Source organism: Gossypium arboreum, chromosome 5, assembly GCF_025698485.1.
Source record: "Gossypium arboreum isolate Shixiya-1 chromosome 5, ASM2569848v2, whole genome shotgun sequence".
In the NCBI taxonomy this organism is placed as follows: Eukaryota; Viridiplantae; Streptophyta; class Magnoliopsida; order Malvales; family Malvaceae; genus Gossypium; species Gossypium arboreum.
This window is the reverse complement of record NC_069074.1, coordinates 68593873-68616909: the sequence shown is the minus strand read 5'-3', so window position 1 is coordinate 68616909 and position 23037 is coordinate 68593873. Positions and strand designations below refer to the sequence as shown.

General features: G+C 31.8%; 2 protein-coding genes across 5 annotated transcripts; one reads left to right on the top strand and one right to left on the bottom strand.

Annotated features, from left to right (window-relative positions):
- Nucleotides 1-13775: 13775 nt before the first annotated feature.
- On the top strand, nucleotides 13776-18344 carry LOC108489960 (serine/threonine-protein phosphatase PP2A-2 catalytic subunit-like). Its single transcript, XM_017794731.2, has 6 exons — nucleotides 13776-14358; nucleotides 15759-15873; nucleotides 16801-16909; nucleotides 16991-17068; nucleotides 17424-17615; nucleotides 17833-18344. The coding sequence occupies exons 1-6, from the start codon at nucleotides 14106-14108 to the stop codon at nucleotides 18004-18006; spliced, it is 921 nt and encodes a 306-aa protein (XP_017650220.1). The 5' UTR covers nucleotides 13776-14105; the 3' UTR covers nucleotides 18007-18344.
- Nucleotides 18345-19737: 1393 nt separating this feature from the next.
- On the bottom strand, nucleotides 19738-22491 carry LOC108450608 (uncharacterized). 4 transcript variants are annotated; one of them, XR_008282796.1, is made up of 7 exons: nucleotides 21903-22491; nucleotides 21642-21742; nucleotides 21307-21486; nucleotides 21132-21205; nucleotides 20599-20747; nucleotides 20234-20315; nucleotides 19738-20152 (listed from the first exon to the last, which is right to left on the bottom strand). XR_008282796.1 is itself a non-coding variant. In XM_053027839.1 (3 exons), the coding sequence occupies exons 1-3, from the start codon at nucleotides 20769-20771 to the stop codon at nucleotides 20069-20071; spliced, it is 339 nt and encodes a 112-aa protein (XP_052883799.1). In that variant the 5' UTR covers nucleotides 20772-20786; the 3' UTR covers nucleotides 19738-20068. The 4 variants fall into 4 exon arrangements, 2 of the variants coding, with proteins under 2 accessions (XP_052883799.1, XP_052883800.1); XR_001866248.2 differs by having other exon boundaries at nucleotides 21910-22485; XM_053027839.1 differs by lacking the exons at nucleotides 21132-21205; nucleotides 21307-21486; nucleotides 21642-21742; nucleotides 21903-22491 and having other exon boundaries at nucleotides 20599-20786.
- Between the last annotated feature and the right edge of the window lie 546 nt (nucleotides 22492-23037).

The following is a 23037-nucleotide window of genomic DNA, read 5'->3' as shown; positions in this document are numbered from 1 at the left end:
GTGGGGGTATTTGATAAACCGTAATTTAAACATGTTTTTATCCCATGCTTAGCACATTTATGGATGGTTTCTCCTTAGATTTGGTGAATTAGATGCTCCTAATTCTTTAATTTCATGTTTTATACTTAGGTGAGCATAGGAGAGTAAAAAGAGCGAGAAACAGGCCGAAAACAGATAAAATGGACCCACATGGGAAATCAACACAGCCTGGACTTCTTCACACGGGCATGTGACATGGCCATGTCCCTTTGGCAGGATCGAAGCACGACTTACACAGGTAGACTACATGCCCATGCCAATTCAGCAGCCTTGACTACGGGCTGGAGTAATCGCACACGGGCGTGTCACACGGGCATGTCCCTGTCGAGCCCAAGTATAACCCTATTCAGAAAAGGCCAATTTTGAGGGCTCTTAGGCACTCTAAAGCCTATTTAAACACCTGATGAGGCACTTAGGAAGGAAGACGCAGAGGAGGAGGCAAGGAATTACTCAAGGGAAGTCGATTGATCTATCTCAGAAGCCGGATTCATCATCAAGATTGAAGATCTCCCCTCAATTTCCATTCATGGGTTTTGGGTTTTCTTTATGTTTTGTATGCATTATTTTTCTGAGATGTTTTCTTCTATAATTATGAACTAAACCCTCTAAATACCTAAGGGGAATGAAACTTAAGACAGATCTTGTTATTATTATCTGAATTGTATGATAAATATTTGACTTGTTCTTAATTATGTGTTCTTAATTCTTGTTTTAATATTCCAAGATATTGATTCAAGCTAATGCTCTTAATCAAAAGAGGAATAGACCCTGTCTAAGAGTAAATTTTGCATAATTAAGCAGAGTTGATTGTATGCCTAGAGATAGGGTGATAAGATTTTGCCGAATTAGGGTGAAACCTAATAAGGGGATCTATAGATCGAGTTAATGGAACACTAGGTGTTAATTAGAAAGAGATTTCAATTAATCAACCTAGGGTTAGACGTTATTAGTCTCGAGAGAGATAATAATATAACTTAGGGATTTCTACAGATCAAGTCAAATGAATAAATCGTCTGATTCAGAGTCAAATAACAAGTGAAGTCTAGGTGGATTTTTCCTTGGGTATTGTCTTAATCAATCGAATTTTCCTAAAAGCTTTTCCCCAATTTCTCTCTGTGCACTCTTAGTTTAGTTAATTAGTTTAGATAAACAAATCCTTTAATTTTTAGGCTAGATAATAAAAATAAAGTAATTACTAGTACTCTTGGCTCCTTTGGGTTCGACAATCCAGTCTTGCTAAAGCTATACTACTGTTCGATAGGTACACTTACCTTCATCGTGATAATAGTTAGTTTCAAGAACGATTAATTATAAATATTTAAAACCTGTCACGAATATCACGTATCAGTTCCACATTTTTACAATTTAGCCCTTATCACATAAAAATACAAATCACACAATTTCTTTCTAAATTCATGAGTGCCGAATTTCTATAGGGTCCTTAGCAGCCCTAAACTTCCATTTATTTCACATTTCAACCCCTCAATTTATAATTTTCACAATTTAATCCTATTTAGGCTTTTTCATCAAAAATCACTTTACAAAACATGAAAATCTATCAAAAAAATTCATTTTTCATCATCAAACATTTAAAATCTCAAGCATTCATCAATTGTATTTCGAAAATTCATCAATACTTTCAAAAATTAAAGTATGGGCTAGCTAGAACACGAAGCAACGATCACAAAAACATAGAAATGGGCTAGCTAGAACACGAAGCAACGATCACAAAAACATAGAAATCATCAAAAACCTAGCTCGAAACATGCCTCAATCATGAACAACAAGGGCCGAACCCTAAAATACTTCCAAAGCTTTATTTTCTTTTGTTATTCGATTGTAAAATAAAGAAGATGACAACCAAATTTCAATTTTTTTTGTTTTATTATACTTAATGATCGCAGTGATTCGTAACAAGTAATAAATATTTATAATGAAGATCAAACCTAGACTAACTATTATCACGACGAAAAGGCAAGCGCACCTATCGAACAATAGTATAGTAATGGCAAATCAGGATATCGTACCTAAGGGAACCAAAAGTACTAGTAATAACTATCTTTTTATTATCTAGCCTAAGAATAAAACGGTTTGTTTTAATTAACTAATTATTTAAACTAAGAACGCACAGAGAAAAGAATTGGGGAATTGCTTTTGGGAAAATCGATTGACTTGAGATAATACCTAAGGAAAAATCCACCTAGACTTTACTTGTTATTCTGGCTCCGAATCGGACGATTTATTCATTCAACTTGTTCCGTAGAGATCCCTAAGTTATGTTATTATCCCTATTCAAGACTAATAACGTCTAATCCCTAGATTGAATAACCGAGACTTTTCACTAATTAATGCTCTATGGTTGCATTAACTCGATCTATGGATCCCCTTATTAGGTTTCACCCTAATCTGGCAAAATCTTGTCACCCTATTTCTAGGCGCGCAATCCACTCAGTTTAATTATGGCAAATGTACTCTTAGACTGGGTCTATTCCTCTTCTGAATAAGAGCGTGTCTTGAATCAATATCCTGGGATATCAAAACAAAAATTAAGAACAAGTTAAATATTTATCACACGATTCAGAAAATAATAACAAGATTCGTCTTAGGTTTCATTCCCCTTAGGTATTTAGGGGATTTAGTTCATAACTAAATAAGAAAACATCTCAGAAGAATAAAGAATACAAAACATAAAGAAAACCCAAAACTCCTGAAGGGAAATTGATGAGAGATCTTCAGTCTTGATGATGAATCCGGCTTCTGAGATGGATCAATCGGCTTCCTTAGGGTAATTCCTTACCCCTCTTCTCTGTCTCCCCTTTTCTCCTCCTCTAGTGCGTATTTATAGGCTTTGGAATGCCTAAAAGCCCTCAAAATTGGCCTTTTTCTGAATTGGACTCAACTTGGGCTCGACAGGGACACGCCCATGTGACACGCCTGTGTTCAATTACTTCAGGCCGTGTTCAAGCCTGCCAAATTGACACGGCCGTGTGGTCTGCCCGGGTGAGGAGGTCCAGGCCGTGTTGATTTCGTACTTTGGCCCCTTTTCTCCGTTTTTGGCCCGTTTCTCATTCCTTTCACTCTCCTATGCTCTCCTAAGTATAAAATATAAAATTAAAGCATTAGGAGTATCGAATTCACTAATTCTAATGAGAAATCATTCATAAAATGCATTAAACATGGGGTAAAAATATGTATAATTTACGGTTTATCACTTAATACATAGTTTACCATTTTACCCTTATTTATTAAACAATTTAATCATCAAATATAAGGCCATTAATGTCCATGAACCTTATCAATGGCATACTAACATCGTAAGGACCTTTGGTTTAATAAAACATAGAAAATAGACACTCTTAACTTTTACATTTTACGCGATTTAATCTTTTTTCTCAAATTGAGCTATTAAATGATAAAATTAGCTCACGAAATTGTCACACATATATAATCACATGTTGTAAACACATAAAATAATATTAAAATAATTTTCTAACCTCGAATTTGTGGTTCCAAAACCACTATTCTGATTTAGCTAAAATCAGGCTGTTACAACTCTCCCCTCCTTAGGGATTTTCGTCCCCAAAAATCTTACCAGTGAATAGGTTTGGATATTGCTTTCTCATAGCATTCTCGGGTTCCTATGTAGCTTTTTCAACCCCGTGTCGATGCCATAAGACTTTCACTAATGCGATTTTCTTATTTCCCAACTCTTTGATCTCACGAGCCAAAATTTGGATCGGTTCTTCATTGTACGATAAATCTGGCTGAATTTCAACTTCAGTCGGGGAAATGACAAGTGAAGGATCAGATTTGTATCGTCATAGCATCGATACATGGAATACATTATGAATCTTTTCTAACTCAGACAGCAATGCTAGCCGATATGCCACTGGCCCAATTCGTTCAGTAATCTCATACGGTCCGATGAATCACGGGCTCAACTTTCCTTTTCTACCAAATCTGAGTATTTTTTTCCATGGTGAAACTTTCAGAAACACTCTATCTCTGATCTGAAACTCGATATCTTTCCGTTTCAAATCTGCGTACGATTTTTGTCGATCTGGCACTGCTTTTAAACTATCGCAAATTACTTTCACTTTTTCTTCTGTTTCTCTGATTAGATCAATTCCGTGAATCTTATTCTCGCTTAGCTCAGTCCAGTACAATGGTGTTTGGCATTTACGACCATATAGAGCTTTGTACGGTGCCATTTTAATACTCGAATGAAAGCTATTATTATAAGCAACTTCAATCAATGGGAAATATTTTTCCCACGTACCTTCGAGCTCAAGAATGGAACAACGTAACATATCCTTAAGTATCTGAATAACTCACTCAAATTGACCATCCATTTGCAGGTGAAACGAGGTACTGAAATGTAGCTTTGTACCCAGTGCATCATGCAGTTTCTTCCAAAACCGCGATGTAAACCTCAGATCTCTATCCGAAACAATGGAAATAGGTACCTCGTGCAATCTCACAACCTCGGAGATATATAACTCAGCTAACTTATCAAGTGTGAGATCTGTACGTATAGGGATAAAATGAACTGATTTCGTCAATCTGTCTACAACAACCCAAATCTCATCTTTTTTTCTTAGAGATAAAGACAAACTCGATACAAAATCCATAGTCACTCTATCCCATTTCCACTCGGGAATCATGATTGGCTGCAATAAACCTGACGACACTTGATGCTCAGCTTTGGCTTGTTGACAAATCAAACATTTCGAAACAAATTCTGAAACATCCCGTTTAATACCATGCCACCAACAAAAATGTTTCAAATCATTATACATTTTCGTGCTTCACAGGTGTACTGATAGGCCATGTAACACATTAACTTGATACACCAAAATTAACAAGTGTCACACAGCCATGTGACAACCCGTGTCCCAGGCCGTGAGCTCCATAATTTGGCCCTAAAAACAAGCCATTTCAAGGCCAAAACACACCTAATCAACCATCTAATTTGTGCATACATTCAAAGGACCTAAACACCTTTCAAACACTTATAGGCATACAATTTCAAACATCCTATTTCATTTAACCAATATGCCATTCAAAAGGCATCACAATTATACCAAAACATTATTAACCAACACAAAGTAATATAGCCACAATTCAAGCACAAAACCTAGTTCCTTTAACTACCAATTAACATCACTTAAAACCATTCACAAATCATCACAACATACCAAAAAAAATCATGTTTTACAAGTACCTAAAAGTGGCCAAAATGAATTAACTTGTCAAAGCACTAAAGTCCATTAACAAAACATAAATTCCAAAAGCATATACATACCAAATTGACCATTAATACATTCAAGTACTATCATTATAAAATTTCATATACATGCCATTTATAACCTTCGCCAAAATAACTCAAAACTACTGAAATGTTTGTTGGATAGTGTGATAGATCTCCAACAAACTTTCAACTGATCAAGCTTCTGATAATCTACGAAACAAAGGAAAGTAACTACATAAGCAACTAGTGCTTAGAAAGCTCGTCTAAACTTAAACATAACTTACTATTCTTAAGCATGAGTTATAAAATAAGCATAACATCATTACCAAGACCATATGCTTAGTAAAATCCTATATAGGTACCATCAAACTCACAAGTTAGTAAGTTCATACATGATACATATATAATCAACCATACCATAAGTAGATTTACATGTGCACATCACTTATCACATTAACTTTTTCATAAGATCATGAACCAATATCCAATTGTATACATACCTTGCCTTTAACCTTTGCTTACCCGTTGAACCATCTAGAATTACATTGGATACTCGAGAATGCTCACACATAGTGTGCCTTTCCATATAACCGTAACCTTTCTTTTTCAATAATGCTCTCACGAATTATGGGTCGGAATGGCAACTACACGATGCTGTAACACGAGCTGTGGAGAATCCACAACAAATGCAGGACCTTAGCCATCGGTAGGACATTCAAGACCAGCACCCAAAACATGAAATCCCTAATGACATGTCATTCGTATCCTAAGAATTCTTAAGGTTCAAACGAGACTATTTATCCGTCAATTGCTCAAAGCATCGATATATGTATATTCAAGTTCATTTATAACTAACACGATATAGCAGATAATTAATTTAACTATCATTAATACAATTGTAATCCATACAAACTTACCTCGATAATTATAGTCGTAGAAGTAGAATAGGAGACTAATCCAAAGATTTCACCTTTCCTCGATTTAAATCTGGTTGTGGTTTATCTTGATCTAAATTGATAATTACATTCAATTAAGCAATTTAATTAACCTCAAGCATTCAATTCAATCCATAATTCACATTTTCATAAAATTACGAATTTACCTTTCCTATTTTAACTTCTTCACAAATTAGTCCTTAAGCTCGAAACTTGTAAAAATACCATTTTTACCCTCCACACATGCTAGCCGACATTCTTATGGACCCATACCAACCCATATAAACCACCATTTCATAATGTTACCATGAAATTTTACTATTTTCATGAATAAGTCCTTAAACCCTAAATTCACTAAAACTCCTTTAACAAAACATGCTTGTTTAACAACCAAGAGTAATAATCTATGAATTGACATAAAAAAATATTCAAAAACAATCATGGAAAGTCCCTCAACCTTTAAATTTTTTGCAAACTAACCCTTGGGCTAAATAGATTAAGCTAAAATGAGCTCAAAAACATAAAATTCACTAAAATCGAGGCTCAAATACATACCATGCATAAAGAACTCAAAATCAAAACTTCCTCCCCCTTCAATGGCTATTTTTGGTTTTAGATGAAGAAGAAAACAAAGATGATATCTTTCTTTCATCTATTATTTACTTAATTATTTTTTTATTTACTAAATTACTACTTTGGCATTAAAATTTCATTTAAAATACCATAGTACCTTTCCATAAACATCCACTAATTTTAAATGTGGTATATTTACCACTAAAGTCCATTTATTTACCTTTTTAAAGCTATTTGCTCCATTTAACTAATAGAAATCAATTTTTACACTTTTACGATTTAGTCCTTTTTACCTAATTAACTATTTAAACTTTAAAATTTCTTAACAAAACTTTAATATGACCCTAATATAATCCCATAAAATTTAAATAAATATTAAAATATTTATTCACTCGTCAGAATCATGGTTCCAAAACCATTGTTATTGACACTAGTGAAAACGGGCTATTATAACTGTTGAGTGCACATTACTTGAACCTTAAACACTTTGAGTGCTTTGAGTTAACCTTAGTGAGGGTGTTCATTCTTGTTGAGTTGAATTTCAAGTAATTATTGAGATAGCGAAAACGCCTATGTTTTTGTGCTTTAAAAGTTTTTGCTTGGATTGCTTGGGTTCTTTAGTGTCATTTTAGTTTAAATTTCCAATGCATGATTATCTGTAAATTATCTTAGGACATTATTGGTGAAAAAAATAAATTGAGGGAAGTTAACTTGAATGTGGGTTGAGAATTTTTCTTGAGGACAAACGAACTCTTAAGTGTGAGAATTTTGATAAGTGCTAAAAGTAACATGTTTTAACTTCACTCTTAATATGTTTTTAGGTGATTATCCAATGTTAATTGTGAATTTTATGCTCCTAATTCTTTAAATTCATGTTTTAATACTCAATAAAGTACTTGGGAGCAAAAGGAGCGAAAAAAAAATGAAATCTGAATCGTCGAAACAAGCTACAAAAGCCATACGAGTTGAACAATTCCACATGGCCAGACCACATGACTGTGTGACCTACATGAGTGTGTGATAGGTTGTGTTGATTTCATGGAATTGCACACTGAACTACAGAAAATCATGATTTTTAGGTTTTTTAGGCATTTTAAAACATATATACGAAAAAAAAAAAAAAGATAGGAGGGAGCTGTCATAGAATATTCAAGAAAACAACTCAAAAAACACCATTGAAACTTACTTTAAAATAGATTTCTGTCAAAATTGAATATTCCCAGTTGGTTTATTAGGAAGTTATCATGAGTTTCTTTATTTCTTTCAGTTTTACTGTGTCTTGGATGTTTTTATTCTCAAGCATAAACCAATTTTCTAAATACTTTGGAGAGATGAACCCTATGGTGGATTCTATCATTTGATTTTTATTTTATGCAATAAATACTGAGGTTCTTATTCTTGATTATTTATGTTTAATTCTTGGTTTGATATTTCTAGATTATTGATCCATGTTCGATGTGTTTAAATTGAAGGTTGAATAGACCCTATTGAAGACTAGATCTTGCATAATTGAGTGGTGTTGCATGCAATCCTAGAAATAAGATGACATAAATCTACCATATTAGAGCCAAATCAAACTGGGAATGGCAAGGGTCCATCTATCCTAAAACACATGTGTGAATTTGGTCTAAGGTTTATTGCTATAAATATTACAAACCAGGTCAGTTTTATTTTTCGTTGTGCAAGAAAGACATTTTCGAACCAGATTTTTTTTCCAACATGTGGCTGGTGTTGCGACCTTGGTAAGCCACAGTTGCAACCTTAGGAGTTGGTGGCGCGACTTCAAAGACAGTCTACTTAGAGGTGTAATTTGGTGAAGTCTAACTCCTCGGTTGATGGCAAAGGCATTGGTGTCGCAACTTTGGTTCTAGTTTAGGCTCTTTTCCTCATTTTCGTATCAACAAAGTCTTGAAACAAGCTTAACTCAAATATTAAGTTCAAAATGGCATAAACTTATCATTTTATTCCTAAAAGTATAAAATGCAATAAAAACTAAAATTAAGCATAAAATCTAATAATTATGGAAAAGTAATAAAATACAATATAAAGTACTTGAAAATAAGCTTGTTAAGTGTTTAAATAGCTTAATTTAACGTATATAAATACGTAAAATAATTCTCCAAGATAACAATCCCTTTGACACATGATTTCTTCCTAAATTTTCGTTCTACCAATATCCAAGGTCTGAATTTTTCAAACGACGCCATGTGATCCATCTACCTTGTTGGATTTGAGTTTTTCATCGACCCTCACCATTAGCCCTACTTTATTCAATGGGAAAACATCTTTAGTTTAACCAAAACAGCCACAAAAGAAACATACATTTGGTATACTTTGGATTCTACCATCAATAAAGATATTGGATATTAATGGCTTGTTCAAATCAACATTTAATGCCATATGAGCAAACTTGCCTTTAGTACCATTTTCCATATTGTAATCAATTTTGATAACATGTCCAATAGTGCTTCCAATGGCCTTAAGCAAATTATGTTTATATATAAATCACAATAAACCTAGTAGACGAATTTGAACATTAACTTGACTAGGATAATCCCGCAAGGTGCTAAACTTCATTGACCACAGTTAAATAGTGAGATACTGGCAAAATATTATCCACGACCCTTCAGATAATACTTTCGTATAATCATCCATGGATTTGAATTTAACGAGATAATAGTAATTTTCAATATCCATTAATTGGATACTACCCTATGTTTTCCATAAAGCTTGGAGTTTACTATAAAGGCTATCAAATCCGAGCTTTCTTTCTAGAAACTTAATAATGGCAACTCTAGCCATGCGTTCCTCCATGATTTGGTGAACCCTAGTCAAGAAACTTATAGATGGAACCCTATTGATTTCATTCACTAGCACATCACCAGCTTTAAGTATCACATCATCCTCTTCCTCCGTTTATGACACATCTGCACTAGACTTACCTCAATTGAATGTTTATAGATTGTAATTTAAATGTTATGTTATTAAACTTTATTTAATTTGTTATAACTCATACTTAATGTTTTCTACCATATTTAATAAAATACAAATATTAGTATAATAAAATATATTATTGAGAGGGAATGAAAAATTCACAACATATTTGGAATTTGACTTAAATGAAAATTTGGCCCTCAAACTATAACACTTTTTTTTGGGTCAAAATGGTACCTAAAGTATAATTCTATTACATAAATTACCTTAGTTGTTACTTCAATTAAAAAATTCTCATAATCAATTACATTGTGACATGTGACACTCTTTTACTAAAATAAAAGTTAAAAGAAAATATAAAAATTAATTATATATTTATAATTAAATTAAAGAAAATTGTTATTTTATTTTATTTTCATATTCTTCTTTCCTTTCTTTCTTCCTCTTCACTTCTCCAATAAAATCTACAATTTTTTATTCTAAAATTCCTTACTTTCCTTAAAAAATCCATTATATCTCAAATACCAATTTATAATTTTGAAATTATTGCAGCACTCTTGGTGTTTGTTTATGGTGTGTGTTGAGTTATTGTAATTATGGTGCGTTGATATAATGTGTTTTCTTGTTGGTTGTAATATTTTTTTGGGATGTTTGATTTAAGGAATATAAGATTACGTATTTTAATAGGATTACGAGAATGTAAGATAATAAGTGATAGGGTTACATTATCTTGTTTGGTTCATTTGGTTAGAATGCAATATCATGTGTTTAGTTGATGAAATGTAAGATTAACTACAAGCGTATTTTATTAAATTGTCATTGATGATAATTTTTTAACAACCTTATTTCCTTTAGTATTTTTAGTCTTAATTTCTATAAAATTATAATAAATTGTTACAATTCTCACTTTTATTACAACTTACATATTAATAAGTAAAAATGTGATGTTAAAATAAATTTATAAATCATAATTATAATAATTCATGAAAATTGATTGTATCACCAACCATAATTATACTTATAAACATAATTAATATACTAATAAATAAATTATTAGAGTAAGTATAATAATTATAATTTTAATGTATGACTTCTTCTTTTTCACTGTTAAGAAAAAAAGATATTTTTTTTAATTAGTCTTAAATTTTATTTGAGAAAAAACCTAAATTGATTAAAATCATAAAAACAAATGGCAAATTGATCTAAAAATTTAAGATTATGCATTTAATCTAAGATAACTTAATAAATGAGTCGTAATGAAATTACACCCTATATTAAAGTGTCTTAACACTATTTAAGAATATAAAGTTACAGGGTGACCAAAATGTTAAGAATACAAACAATATAATCTTATTCTAAAATATAATATTATGAGTAATAATATAAAATTCAATCAACCAAATGTTCCTAAATATTAAAAATATCTTATCGAGGAAAAGAAACAGCCTAGGAATTTTGGGTTTTGAATGAGAAAAAGTTATTGTAGGGAGAAAATGAAATTAAATAAAATGTTAAGTGAAAAATATTTATATTTTTAGTTTTAAATTTCTTTTAATTCAAATTAGTTTTAAAATTTTAAGTTAAGTGCCCGACTAGATTGCCACATCAACATTAATGTGGTTTAATAAGTTCCATTTGTTGCATTTTAATTGGTTGAACTTGTTAGCATGTTTTTTTTTAATGGAGTACATGCGGGGTAAATTATGTAAAAGAATCATATGTTAGGTACTACTTTTTCTTTTTTTATAAAAACAACTTATTATAAATACTTGGTTTTGGCTATTGTTTCAGAAAATTGTGTTATCAAGCTCGAAAAAAGTAGCAACGTTGTTTCACTTAAAATCTCTTCCAAAAGAATAATATTTTTTTTAAATAGTTGTTGTTCAAAACAATTGTTATTTAAGAATAGCTACTTCTGAAACAATTATATTCAAAATAGAGCTTTAGTTTAGAATAATTGACATCCAGTGTACCTGTCATATGAAAACAACTAAAGTTCAAAACAACTATTATTTAGAATAATGGTGTTTCAAGAACAACTATGTTTAGAATAACTTTTATTTGGAACAACTTCTATTTAAAACAATTGTATTTGTCTAAAAGAGTCATTATTCAAAACAAGTTCTACTGAGAAAAATATCATCATGGAACAACTCTTGTTTGATACTTCTATGTTGAGAACAATACACATTTTGAACAAGTCAAAATAACTCTTATTCAAGAACAATCTTCATCTTGCACTTCAAGAGATGTTTCGTGGAAGACATTTCACATGATATTACTTCATCAAAATAGAAGAAGTGGGCGTAACTCCAAAATATGACAAAGTTTTTAGGTTATTTTCATTATTGAAATATTCCAGAAAGCTTGATTTGGTGGATAAAATATAGAGGTAGTTAAGAAGTTTTCTTCTTAACATTTTCTTGTAACATTGTGTATTTCTCCCTTTTTTAAAAACATAGTGAACTATTGTTTACTACGTATCATCAACATCACCATCAAAATCTTTTCATAATAAAAAGAACCATTAATGCTTTTGTAACTAAAAAATATTAATTTCATTACTTTTATTATTTGTCGGCTTTGCAACTCCCATTCTTGAAACACTATAAATAGGAGTATTTCACTATTGATGAGAGGATTTTTAGCATTTTGGACCCTCAAGACATTTTCTCTGTAATTCTTTCATCTAGTTTTTTTGTTGAGTTTCATTGGTAGCTGACCTTTTTCCACCTTATCAACCACTACCTACGGTTATGCTTGGTATTATCAAATTTGCTCCAATCCTTTTCTCTACTTTTGTCTAATATATATCGTTTACTTGTTTGCAATGCTACCTCTCTCTACCGAAGAACCCTCTAAAGTATCTAGGTGAAAAAAGAGCTATAATTTAGGGGTTAATTTTACATTTAAGCTTTTGAAATTTCATTAAGAAAAAAAAAAAAGGATAAGAAGTTCAGGAGTAAAAGACAATAAATAGAAAACATGAAGCTAAGACAAAGTAAAAAAGGGAAGAAAATGAATGTAAGTTTTAAAAATCACGTCTATTTAAAGTTATATTTCTAATATTTTTTAAATTAGGTTAAAATTAGGTTTATAAATAGAAAACATAAAAAATTATATTAAAATATATAGAAAAGGAGGTAAACCAAGGGAGGAGCAGAAGAGAATAAAAAAAGGAAAGTTAAAAAAATATAAAAGAAAAAATTAAATTGTTCAAAAGAAAAAAATATGGAGACCAATTGTTTAATTTAACCTAAACTTTTTACTTGAAATGATGATTTAACATGCCACGTCAGCAAATTACTATTAGCGACAATTAACAGCTCAATGACAAAATGTTACAACACGTTAATATAAGTGACTAAAATGTAACATTTTAAACATAAGTGACTAAAATATAAATTGAGATAAACAAAAGTGACCATTTTAGTAGTTTTCCTTATAATATTTATAAGTTTATATCAATTTAATATTTGTATAATTTTTATAAAAATAAAAATATTAGATTAAATTCAAACAACTATGTGTCGCCTTTTAATTGATCCGTTAATTTATTTTAACAATTAAAGTGATGGGAAAATGATTGTTTAAAATAAAGATATCACATCATTTGTATATCTTTTCTAATAGTTTAATGTCATATTAGTATTTTCATACTAAAAAATTAAATTCAAATGAGGAAAGCAGAGGAAAAACAGAAGAAAATAAAAATAAAAAAACATAAAAGAAAAATATGAGGACTAATTGTATAATTTAACCTAAAATTTTTATTTGAATTAATTATTTAACGTATTACGTCATCTTATAGTTACATCGTTAACGACAATTAACTAATTAATAACTAAAATATTACAACATATTAATATAAGTGACTAAAATATAATATTTCAAACATATTAAATTAAAATATAACCTGAGTTAAATAAAATAGACTATTTTTATAGTTTATCCTTACTATATTTATAATAAAAATTGTTAAAAACTTAATTGATTATTTTAATTAAATATTAATTTAATTAGTTTTTTATTTTTACATATAAGCTAATAAAAACCAACTGTTTTTCTTCAAAATTCCAATTTCATTTTCCAAAACCTAAGAACCCTAAATCTTATTTCCTTCTCTCTAAGAAGACAGACGATAACAATTCTTCTGTTTTCTTTCCCCGAGAGAAAATATATCGAAAACGAAATTCAAAATCAAATTATCTGATCTCCAAAGCGCTGCGTCATGTTTCCTAATCCCCAACGCTTGACGGATCGAAGTTAACCGATCAGGCCGGTTTACTTATTTGTTTATCTTACGACTGTTCTGCCAGTTGTGAAGGGAAGGGGGGTTGATAAGGTGATCGGACGGTGGAAGAGAAGAGAAGATGCCATCACAGGGAGACCTAGAACGTCAGATCGAGCAGCTGATGGAGTGTAAGCCGCTGTCTGAGGCGGAGGTGAAGGCGTTGTGCGAGCAGGCACGAGTAGTGCTGGTGGAAGAATGGAACGTGCAGCCAGTGAAGTGTCCTGTTACAGTTTGTGGAGATATTCACGGACAATTTTATGATCTAATAGAGCTGTTTCGAATAGGAGGCAATGCGCCGGATACTAATTATCTCTTCATGGGAGATTATGTAGGTCAGTCTGTTAATTTTCTTCTTCATTTGCTTTGCTTTACTTTTCTTTTTCTTTTTTTTTTGTGCTTCTGTATTATTCTAAAATTTGATGTGATTGATTTAATAGTAACTTCTTTTTATTTATTTATTTATTTATTTTTTTAGCTTTAGAACTCGATGAAGTTCGGTTTTTGTTTGTTTGTTTATTAAGTTAAATAAATTTTTAAGTTCCGTTTATCAAACGAATCAAACATGAACATGCATGTTCGGTTCATCGTCCTCAGTTCATTTATGACAAGCTCGTTTACCTTAATATAGTTTAAAATTAATGAACAAAAAAAGTTTTAAGATTTGATTCTTGGTTGATTTATCATTTATCTGTGATTTTATTTTAGTTATTTAAAATATAGTTATTAATATTTTATTTGATTATTTTATGTCTAAAAAGGAAATATATTTGTTTGTGATTTGTTTGTTATGGCTCTCAAACATATTTGATTATATGTTCATGAGGTTGCTGGTTTAATGTTCTTGAACATGTTTATTTAATTTAAATGAACATGAACATACAAAATTTAAAATGAATGAACACAAACAATATTTTAAAATTCTTAATGAACACGAACCAAATAGGAACAAGCCTTAAAATGCTTAAAACAAACAAACAAACATTAATAAGGATTGTTTGTTCAAGCTCAGTTCATGTACAACCTTACTTTAAGAAAGAAAAAAACATTGTGAAAAATTTGTAGGTGAATTTGTTATTTTTCTTAATATTTCGTGTTTTTATGTGAATCTTTTTGTTTGGATTAATTGATGGAATGTTATAATATCCAATATTAGGTAGGTATTTTTCCTTGCTTGGCTTAGAAAACTAAGAGCCACTAGTTGGCTTAGTGGTTGTCTTCATGTGTTGTTAAACTGGGAAATTATTATATTCAAATTACATCGACTCAATTGGTATGATTTGTAAATGTTACTAAGGCTTTTATGTTTAGTATTGCTCTTAGGATGCCTAAATAGCTGAAAATTTCGGGAGGGACTGGCATTTGAGCTTTGCTCAACTTGTTCTAAACTGTTGGCAACTGTGCTCTACCAGTTCCTTATCTTTGAGGGACAGGATTTGTATTCTTTCAAATTCTTGAGACCAAATTCTTGTTCGGCTGAGTTCGGACATGTGCAACTTATCAGGGGATTTTGCTGTGACTTAGAAATACTAGCTTTTATGTGTGTCAATTATTATTTGCATAAAGTTGTGGCTACTTAGTCTAAACTTTTAGATGATTGAGAGGAGTGAGATTTGGGCAGAAGTAAGTTCAATTTAAAGTGCTTCCAATTAATCAAATAATATTGCAGCTGTTTGCAAATTGACATCTATGAATGGAATGGGATTTTCTTTTAACTTTAGCTGCATATGTGCAGATCGCGGGTACTACTCAGTCGAGACCGTTACACTTTTAGTGGCCCTCAAAGTCCGATATAGAGATAGAATAACAATTCTTAGAGGAAATCATGAGAGCCGGCAAATAACACAAGTGTAAGATCTTGCACCCACCTTTGCCTTTTCTAATGATATCATAGGCTTGTAGCATACACTAATGAATAAAAAACCTTCAAGTTTTGCTTAGGAAGGATGAAAACGGATAAAAACTAAGAATGAAATATTGTTAATCCAATGGCTAAGATAGAAAAGTAGCAAAGTGGTTACGAAATTAAATTTTGGATTAATAAAACAACATTTAAGTTTTGCTTGGTAGGAAGTATGAAAATGGAAGAAAAACTGTTACTGTTAGCATGAACCAGCCAAGCTTGCACTTCTGATGTCAAACCGATCTCAGCTCCTATTCCCTTTTTAGTATGCTTTTCACTTCTTAAGTTCCTTCCCTGGCTCACTCTTCTCAGTATGCTTCACTTTTTAGTTTCTTTATTTCCAATAGAAGAAAACAGAACAGCATGGTCATTTGGATGCTGCATTTATCTTACCAATTTGCTGGTTCTGGTTATAACATATATGATCCTTCTCGAGTATTGCACCTTTATAAAGAGACAAGATTGGTAAGTTTTGTGCTCAATATTCCTGCCGAATGTCTAGTACTACAATATAAAATTAATTTACATGAATTTGAGCTGACGTAAAACTGATTAGGATTGTGATTGTTCAACTTTCTAATCTCAAAATTTCACTAATTAAAGCCTTGAAAAAGCCTGAGGCTGACATGCCATGGCTGAAGCAATGCATCTATGATAGAGATAAGGATGTCAAAGTTGATATCCAGTAGTTACAAACATCATGGCATCTCATGCAATGGTAAACTGCATTTGTATTTGATTTTTATTAGAGTTTTGAAAAACCCTTGGAGTTCATTTATTAGTGTTCAGAACTTGCTCTCATTGTATTAGGTGGTGGTATATGGGGTTGCTATGTTATTGTTTTTCTGAAGGTTTTATTTTCTGTCCTTTTCAGGTATGGTTTTTATGATGAATGCTTGAGAAAATATGGAAATGCCAACGTGTGGAAGTATTTTACTGACCTGTTTGATTATTTACCGCTCACAGCTCTTATTGAGAGTCAGGTTTGCTTTAACTTCTAGCAGACTATTTATTTTGATTAATATCATGACAGCTCTGATAGCCACAGAACTTTTACATCTCAGATCTTTTGTTTGCATGGAGGACTTTCCCCATCTTTGGACACATTAGACAATATTCGAGCATTGGACCGCATACAGGAGGTATGTATAGAAATGATTCTCTCAGCTTTTCCTAATCACTTGTATTCATCTCTGCGGGGAGTACTGGTAATTTGCCATGTACTTATTATAATCTTAAGCATTCAAGTAAAATTATGAAAACTTCTATAAATACTTGAATTATAAATGCTAGGATGGCCCAGAAAACGGCCCAAAAGTTGGATCCTAGTATTAAAATGTATCGTCTCCTTTGATCCCACGGGTGTAACTAAAATTTTGTAGTTAAACTTAGCTCTGATCAGTGATGCAATATTTTGAAGTCTTATGTTTTTCTTTTCTTAATCTATTTTTCTTTTTGTTCATAATTATGGTATTGTGTGGATTAATTCATGGTTAGGTTCCTCATGAAGGACCAATGTGTGATCTCTTGTGGTCTGATCCTGATGACCGCTGTGGATGGGGGATCTCTCCTCGTGGAGCTGGCTATACATTTGGACAAGATATTGCGATTCAGTTCAACCATACAAATGGTCTCACTCTGATTTCAAGAGCCCATCAGCTTGTCATGGAAGGATACAATTGGTGTCAGGTGTGTGAAAACCCGAAAAGAATCAGTTTAGCCTGGTTTTGTAACGTGTAGCTTGGGAATCAAGGAGAAGGATTGCAATTGCTGGGGGGTTTGAATCCCAGGCCTGCTAAATGCTAGGTCTTAAGTATAGTGAAATGAATCAATTGAGCTGAACTTCGAATTTTGTTAATATGTATATACACACACATATATTGATTATTCGTTATATGCTTTTCAGGACAAGAATGTGGTGACCGTCTTCAGTGCTCCAAACTATTGCTACCGATGTGGAAACATGGCTGCAATTTTAGAGATCGGGGAGAATATGGACCAGAATTTTCTTCAGTTCGATCCAGCACCCCGGCAAGTTGAACCCGACGCCACACGCAAGACTCCTGATTACTTTTTGTAATTTATACATGCGTATATTTCTGCTACCAGTTTCTAGCACCTGCTCGCTGCTGTATCACTGTAGATGTGTCGTGGAAGTGAAAACCTTTCCTAGTTTTCAGTTGAGGTTCATCGACATTGTCATTCTTTGAATAGGAGTTCGTCCAGCTGCAGCGGGTGCTTTGTTAATGTGCACTAGAAGCTCATAGTAGTAACTTTGTATATTTTTCGAATGGCAATAACCTGTATTATATTGTTCTGTTATTTTGCACTTGATCTCAACAGGCTATACGTCTTGTTCTGACTCTGAACTGTGGACGCATTCTAACTACCCGAATCCAGTTACCGTTTTCTGTGTAAGTTTGTAGATCTGATAATCCATCTATTTATTTATATCCGGTTACCCTTTTTAGTCTAAGTTCGTAGATTTGATAATTCATGTGTTTATGTCATCCATATATTTTGTTTTTCCATGTCGCAACTAGGTTTAAGGTATATGTATCGATTTATATTGCCGTAAATATAATTTGTATTATATGAATTTTAAAACATTCATATTATTTATATCACTAGAAGGATAAAATATGAATTTTCTTTCCATAGGTGTGTTTGGTTTGGTTATTGGTAAGAAAGATGGAAAAAAGAAAAAGAAAATCATTGTTTGGTAGAGTTGAAAAATGAAATGAAAGAAAATTAAACATTTGAAAAATGTATAATTAAAATAAACATTGTTCTTATTTTCTCTTGTCTCATTCTAATATCTTATTTTAATATGGAAGGATTGATTGATTTTATGCATTAGAATGAAAAATAATTATCTTTTCTATTCTTTTCTTTACTAAACACACTTAAATTTTATTTTATTTTCACTTTTTCGCTTTCTTTTATCCTTCCACTCAGTAAATCACACCTTTGGCATTACATTTTTCATTTTTCAGTTTGTTCTTCAGCATTTATATATTAAATTGATTATAAATTTTGAAGTTCAAACTTTAGAAGTTTTGATGGAAGAATTGATTTTATGAAATCTGATGGCTTAAAATACTTTTATTTTGAGTTTGCCTTATTCAGCATTCATCTTATGATATGATAATGGAATAAGGAAGTTAATCCATAGCATTTGAGCATCTCAAAAGTTTCAAACATTGTCCAAAAATGTATTTCAATAGCGAGTTTCCAGCTCACGCTGGGCATAAAACATGCTGACGTATTGAGAAAATATAAGATTAAAATATGCAACGGGATTTTGTATTTTTCAGAAATTCAAATTTCTTGTTTTTTATTTATATAAATTTAGTTTCTACTTTAAAAACTGTGTATTTTAAAATAATAAAAAAATACTCTTTAGCAATATAATGATGTAATGATTCTAATTTTAACTCAGATTTAAAATTTGATATCTAAAAATAAAAAATTAAGCTCCGTTTATTTGACAGTAAAATATTTTTGAAAAATAATTTCTGGAAAATGATTTACTTTTCTGAAATTAATTTACTTTTCTGGTGTTTTGGATGAATTTGTGTAAAATATTTTTGTTGTTTGACAGATTTCTTAAAAATATTTCATAAAAGTTGTATTAAATTAAACAACTATATATTTAAGAATTTATATATATATTAATCTATTAATTGAATAGTAGAAAGATTTGTTTTATCTAATCCACTATAAATGGATTATAATTTCTAAAAAACATTTAAAAAAAACCTCAAATTAAACAACTTTCCCTCACTACAACTATAATTATTTTGGATAATTCTAATCAAAAGTTCAACTATAAACTTCCATTTAAAAATCCCTCAACTACAAAGCATGATATGGCTGTGAAAAACCACTATTAGCTGCATTAACATTTAACATTTGAATGATGTTAGTCCATCTAAACAATTATGAAATTTGACGTATATACATTCCCTTCATTGCTGCCTATATTTAAGAAATTAGAATGATGTTACAACAAAGATCAGCGACTAACTGACCCATTACTTGATACAAAATCAGGTTTCTCATTTTGTCTTATAACAAAATGGTCAACCACCCTGACTATATTCACTGGATCCTGCTACTCTGCTGTTGCACTTCATTTGCTAGGGTATTTCTCTATGGCTCAACTGTTGTGGCTGCTTCTGCTCCATATCCCAATCAGGATCCAACATCCATTCCCTTGGAACCTGCATCTCAAAGGGATTAATGTATACATTCAAACCATGAAGAAAAGGATCGTGGCCAGTGAATCACTCTAGGTTTCTTACCTTATCGACTGCAAGAGTGAAAACTTCAAGATTACCATCACGATTGATGTGGAATCGTGTGAATGACTTGTAATTAGCAATTCTGAGATAAGAGAATGCCTCGTCAAAGTGTAGATGAAACCAGTTAATGCAGATATACAAGTAGCTTCCGAACACCAAAGAAACCACAGGGTTGGAGAAAACCCAGAAGTAAAGGAAGACTGAAGCATAATATATGACAGCACCCCCTCGAGACAGCGCTTGTATTCCATTCTTGCAAATATTGCTTCGGGTGACAGCCATAACTTGGTAATGCTTATGGCAATTCATCAATAGAGTTCAACTGGGACAAGGTATCTGTATTTCCTAAAGGAGACGTTTCTTACCTCTGGAACATCAAATGCGGACATGAAATACTTGATACATGCTGGATAGAGGCCAAATATCCATTGCTCCATACGAGCACGAAGACCACTAGGATCTGGAAAATGCTCACTTTCGACTGAACGGTACCATTGATACAAAGAGTGATAACCTGAACACAGTAATAAGTTATCATTTCCACTAAAAGGACCACATCAAGGCAGTCATCCCCAGAGTTATTTTTAGGTGTACTATTTTTTGTTGGGATATTGGATTTGCTTTTACCAGAAAACATAAGCTAATACATAAAGATTCAAAATATAGATACCACAGGAAAGTAAAAATCTAAAATTCGGCTGCATATTATTGAAATTTTGAACCTTGCTCAAAAACATTAAAGATGACAAGAAAATAATAGTCTAAGTATCCACTTTTTATGGAGTTTTGAACAAATTCAATTTGCTTTATGCATATTATAATGTAAAACATTAAACATGAGGTGATCACAACAACAATATTAATGACAGCTTTGCAGAGAAGATAATTACAATCTCACCTGAAGTTGCTAGTGGTTTATGTCGTATGAATGTCTCCAGACCTAGTTCCATGAGCAGCATAAGCTAAAGAACTCTGTTCATAATTTGATATAAAGCATTCATTTCAAAACTCAAAACCTTACTGTGAACTGTAATCAATCGTCTAAGAACATTAAGGACATCATAAATAAGAACCTTAGGATTTAAAGGGTCAGCTGATCCTGAATAAAAAATTACTCCTTTTATCATCTCTTTCAACCCCTCTCTTCTCTAAAAATGCTCAATCACTGAATGCTAGCATCTACTAATTCTTGACGAAGGCTACTATTTGCCTGAATAATTCTTTTCAACCTCTCAGTAATGTCATTTTCATTGCTGCAACATGGAAAGAGGAGAATTGTAAAAATTATTATACTTTTATAACCTCTACTACTAACAACTAGTAGAGATAAACCTGATATCCACTAAACAAAAAGGAGAATGCATAGTATAAAATAGAGTGAGATATTTTTTATTGGAACATCTGTGACCTATCCACAGGGACTGAAGGTCGGATAGCTGTAGGTGGCACAGCAATATTCGTAATAATGAACTTCTCAGGTCTATCAGAAAGATGAAGCAATTCACAGTCCTGTGGACAATGAAATACAGAACATCTCGTGTTATTGAAAAAGCCGAGTGAAGAAAATTTATAAAAGAACAGAAAAGAAAATTTTCTTTATCTATTTATTTGTTTGTTTAACATGATTGCTCCAATATGTGATAAGTGCAATGGAAAAAAGAAGGCATACGATTTACCACATCAGTAAATTCTCCGAACCCCAGAGCCTTAGCTTGTCCACCACCATCGATCTCAATCTCCGAAGCTTTGTTCCAACCCAAATACGTGCCGTTGGCAGTTGACTCGATGAATGCGTTGGAAGAAGAAGAAACGAAGAAAAAAGAAGAAGCAAAGGAATTAGACGACGGTCTAAAAAAGGGATTGTTTTGGAAGCTCTGAGGGAGTTTAAGAAAAAGGGTTCTTGCGAATCAAGTTGGACATGGCTGTGCTGATGTTCTTTTTGTGATGATGGACGGAAAATGGAGAGTGTTGAAGGAAGCAGCTTTCATGGCAGAAACTTCGAGATGAGGATTTAAAACAGGGAGAGGTTCATGTAATGGCTTCGGTTCTCCCTCGACCAAACTGATTTGTAACCCAAGAGGAAGGGGAAGAGGAAGGGGAAAGGGAAGAAGAAGCGTCAATTTTCGGAAAATTTCGGAAAATGTCTTACCGATTTCAAAAGGGTAAGACATTTTCCTTAAACAAAGCCCTCCTTTTCCCGTGTTTCATATTTACCCTGGAAAATGATTTTCAACCAACCAAATATTAGAAAAGCCTGAAAAGTTTTTACGGAAAAGCTTTTACAGGTTACCAAAAGGACACTAAATTTTTAGAAATAAGAGAGTGCTGATTAAATTTTAAATTCATAAAAAATGCAGTGTATATTTAACTAAAATATAACTTTTTACTCTTGAAACTGACCGGCATTGTTATTGTGATAAAATATTGTAAATATGTAACAGTTCGTTTTTTAGTAGTGTCGGAAATAATAGTTTTGGGATTACAATTTCGTAAGTAAAATATTATTTTAATATTTATGGGATTATATTAAGGTCATATAAAAATTTTGTTAAGAATTTTTTAGGTTTAATTGGTTAATTAGGTAAAAATGACTAAATCGTAAAAAGCATAAAAGTTAAGTTTTATTAGTTAGAGGGATCAGATAGCTTTGAAATCTTAAACTAAAAGACTTGAATGGTAAATAAATCATTTACGGTGTTAGTAGATGTGTATGGACAAGGTTTTGATGAAATTTTAATGGTTTTAAAAGGTTAATTTAGTAAATTGACAATTAAGTTAAAATGTTAAGTAAATTAAAAGGTAAT

Excerpts from the sequence above, each read along its gene's own strand:
- LOC108450608 (XM_053027840.1), bottom strand. The coding sequence starts at position 20,542 with ATGAATTGCCATAAGCATTACCAAGTTATGGCTGTCACCCGAAGCAAT. Across the intron at positions 20,153-20,233 it reads TCACTCTTGCAGTCGATAAG|GTTCCAAGGGAATGGATGTT; the intron begins GTAAGAAACCTA and ends TTTGAGATGCAG.
- LOC108489960 (XM_017794731.2), top strand. The coding sequence starts at position 14,106 with ATGCCATCACAGGGAGACCTAGAACGTCAGATCGAGCAGCTGATGGAG. Across the intron at positions 15,874-16,800 it reads AGCCGGCAAATAACACAAGT|GTATGGTTTTTATGATGAAT; the intron begins GTAAGATCTTGC and ends TGTCCTTTTCAG. Across the intron at positions 16,910-16,990 it reads CAGCTCTTATTGAGAGTCAG|ATCTTTTGTTTGCATGGAGG; the intron begins GTTTGCTTTAAC and ends TTTACATCTCAG.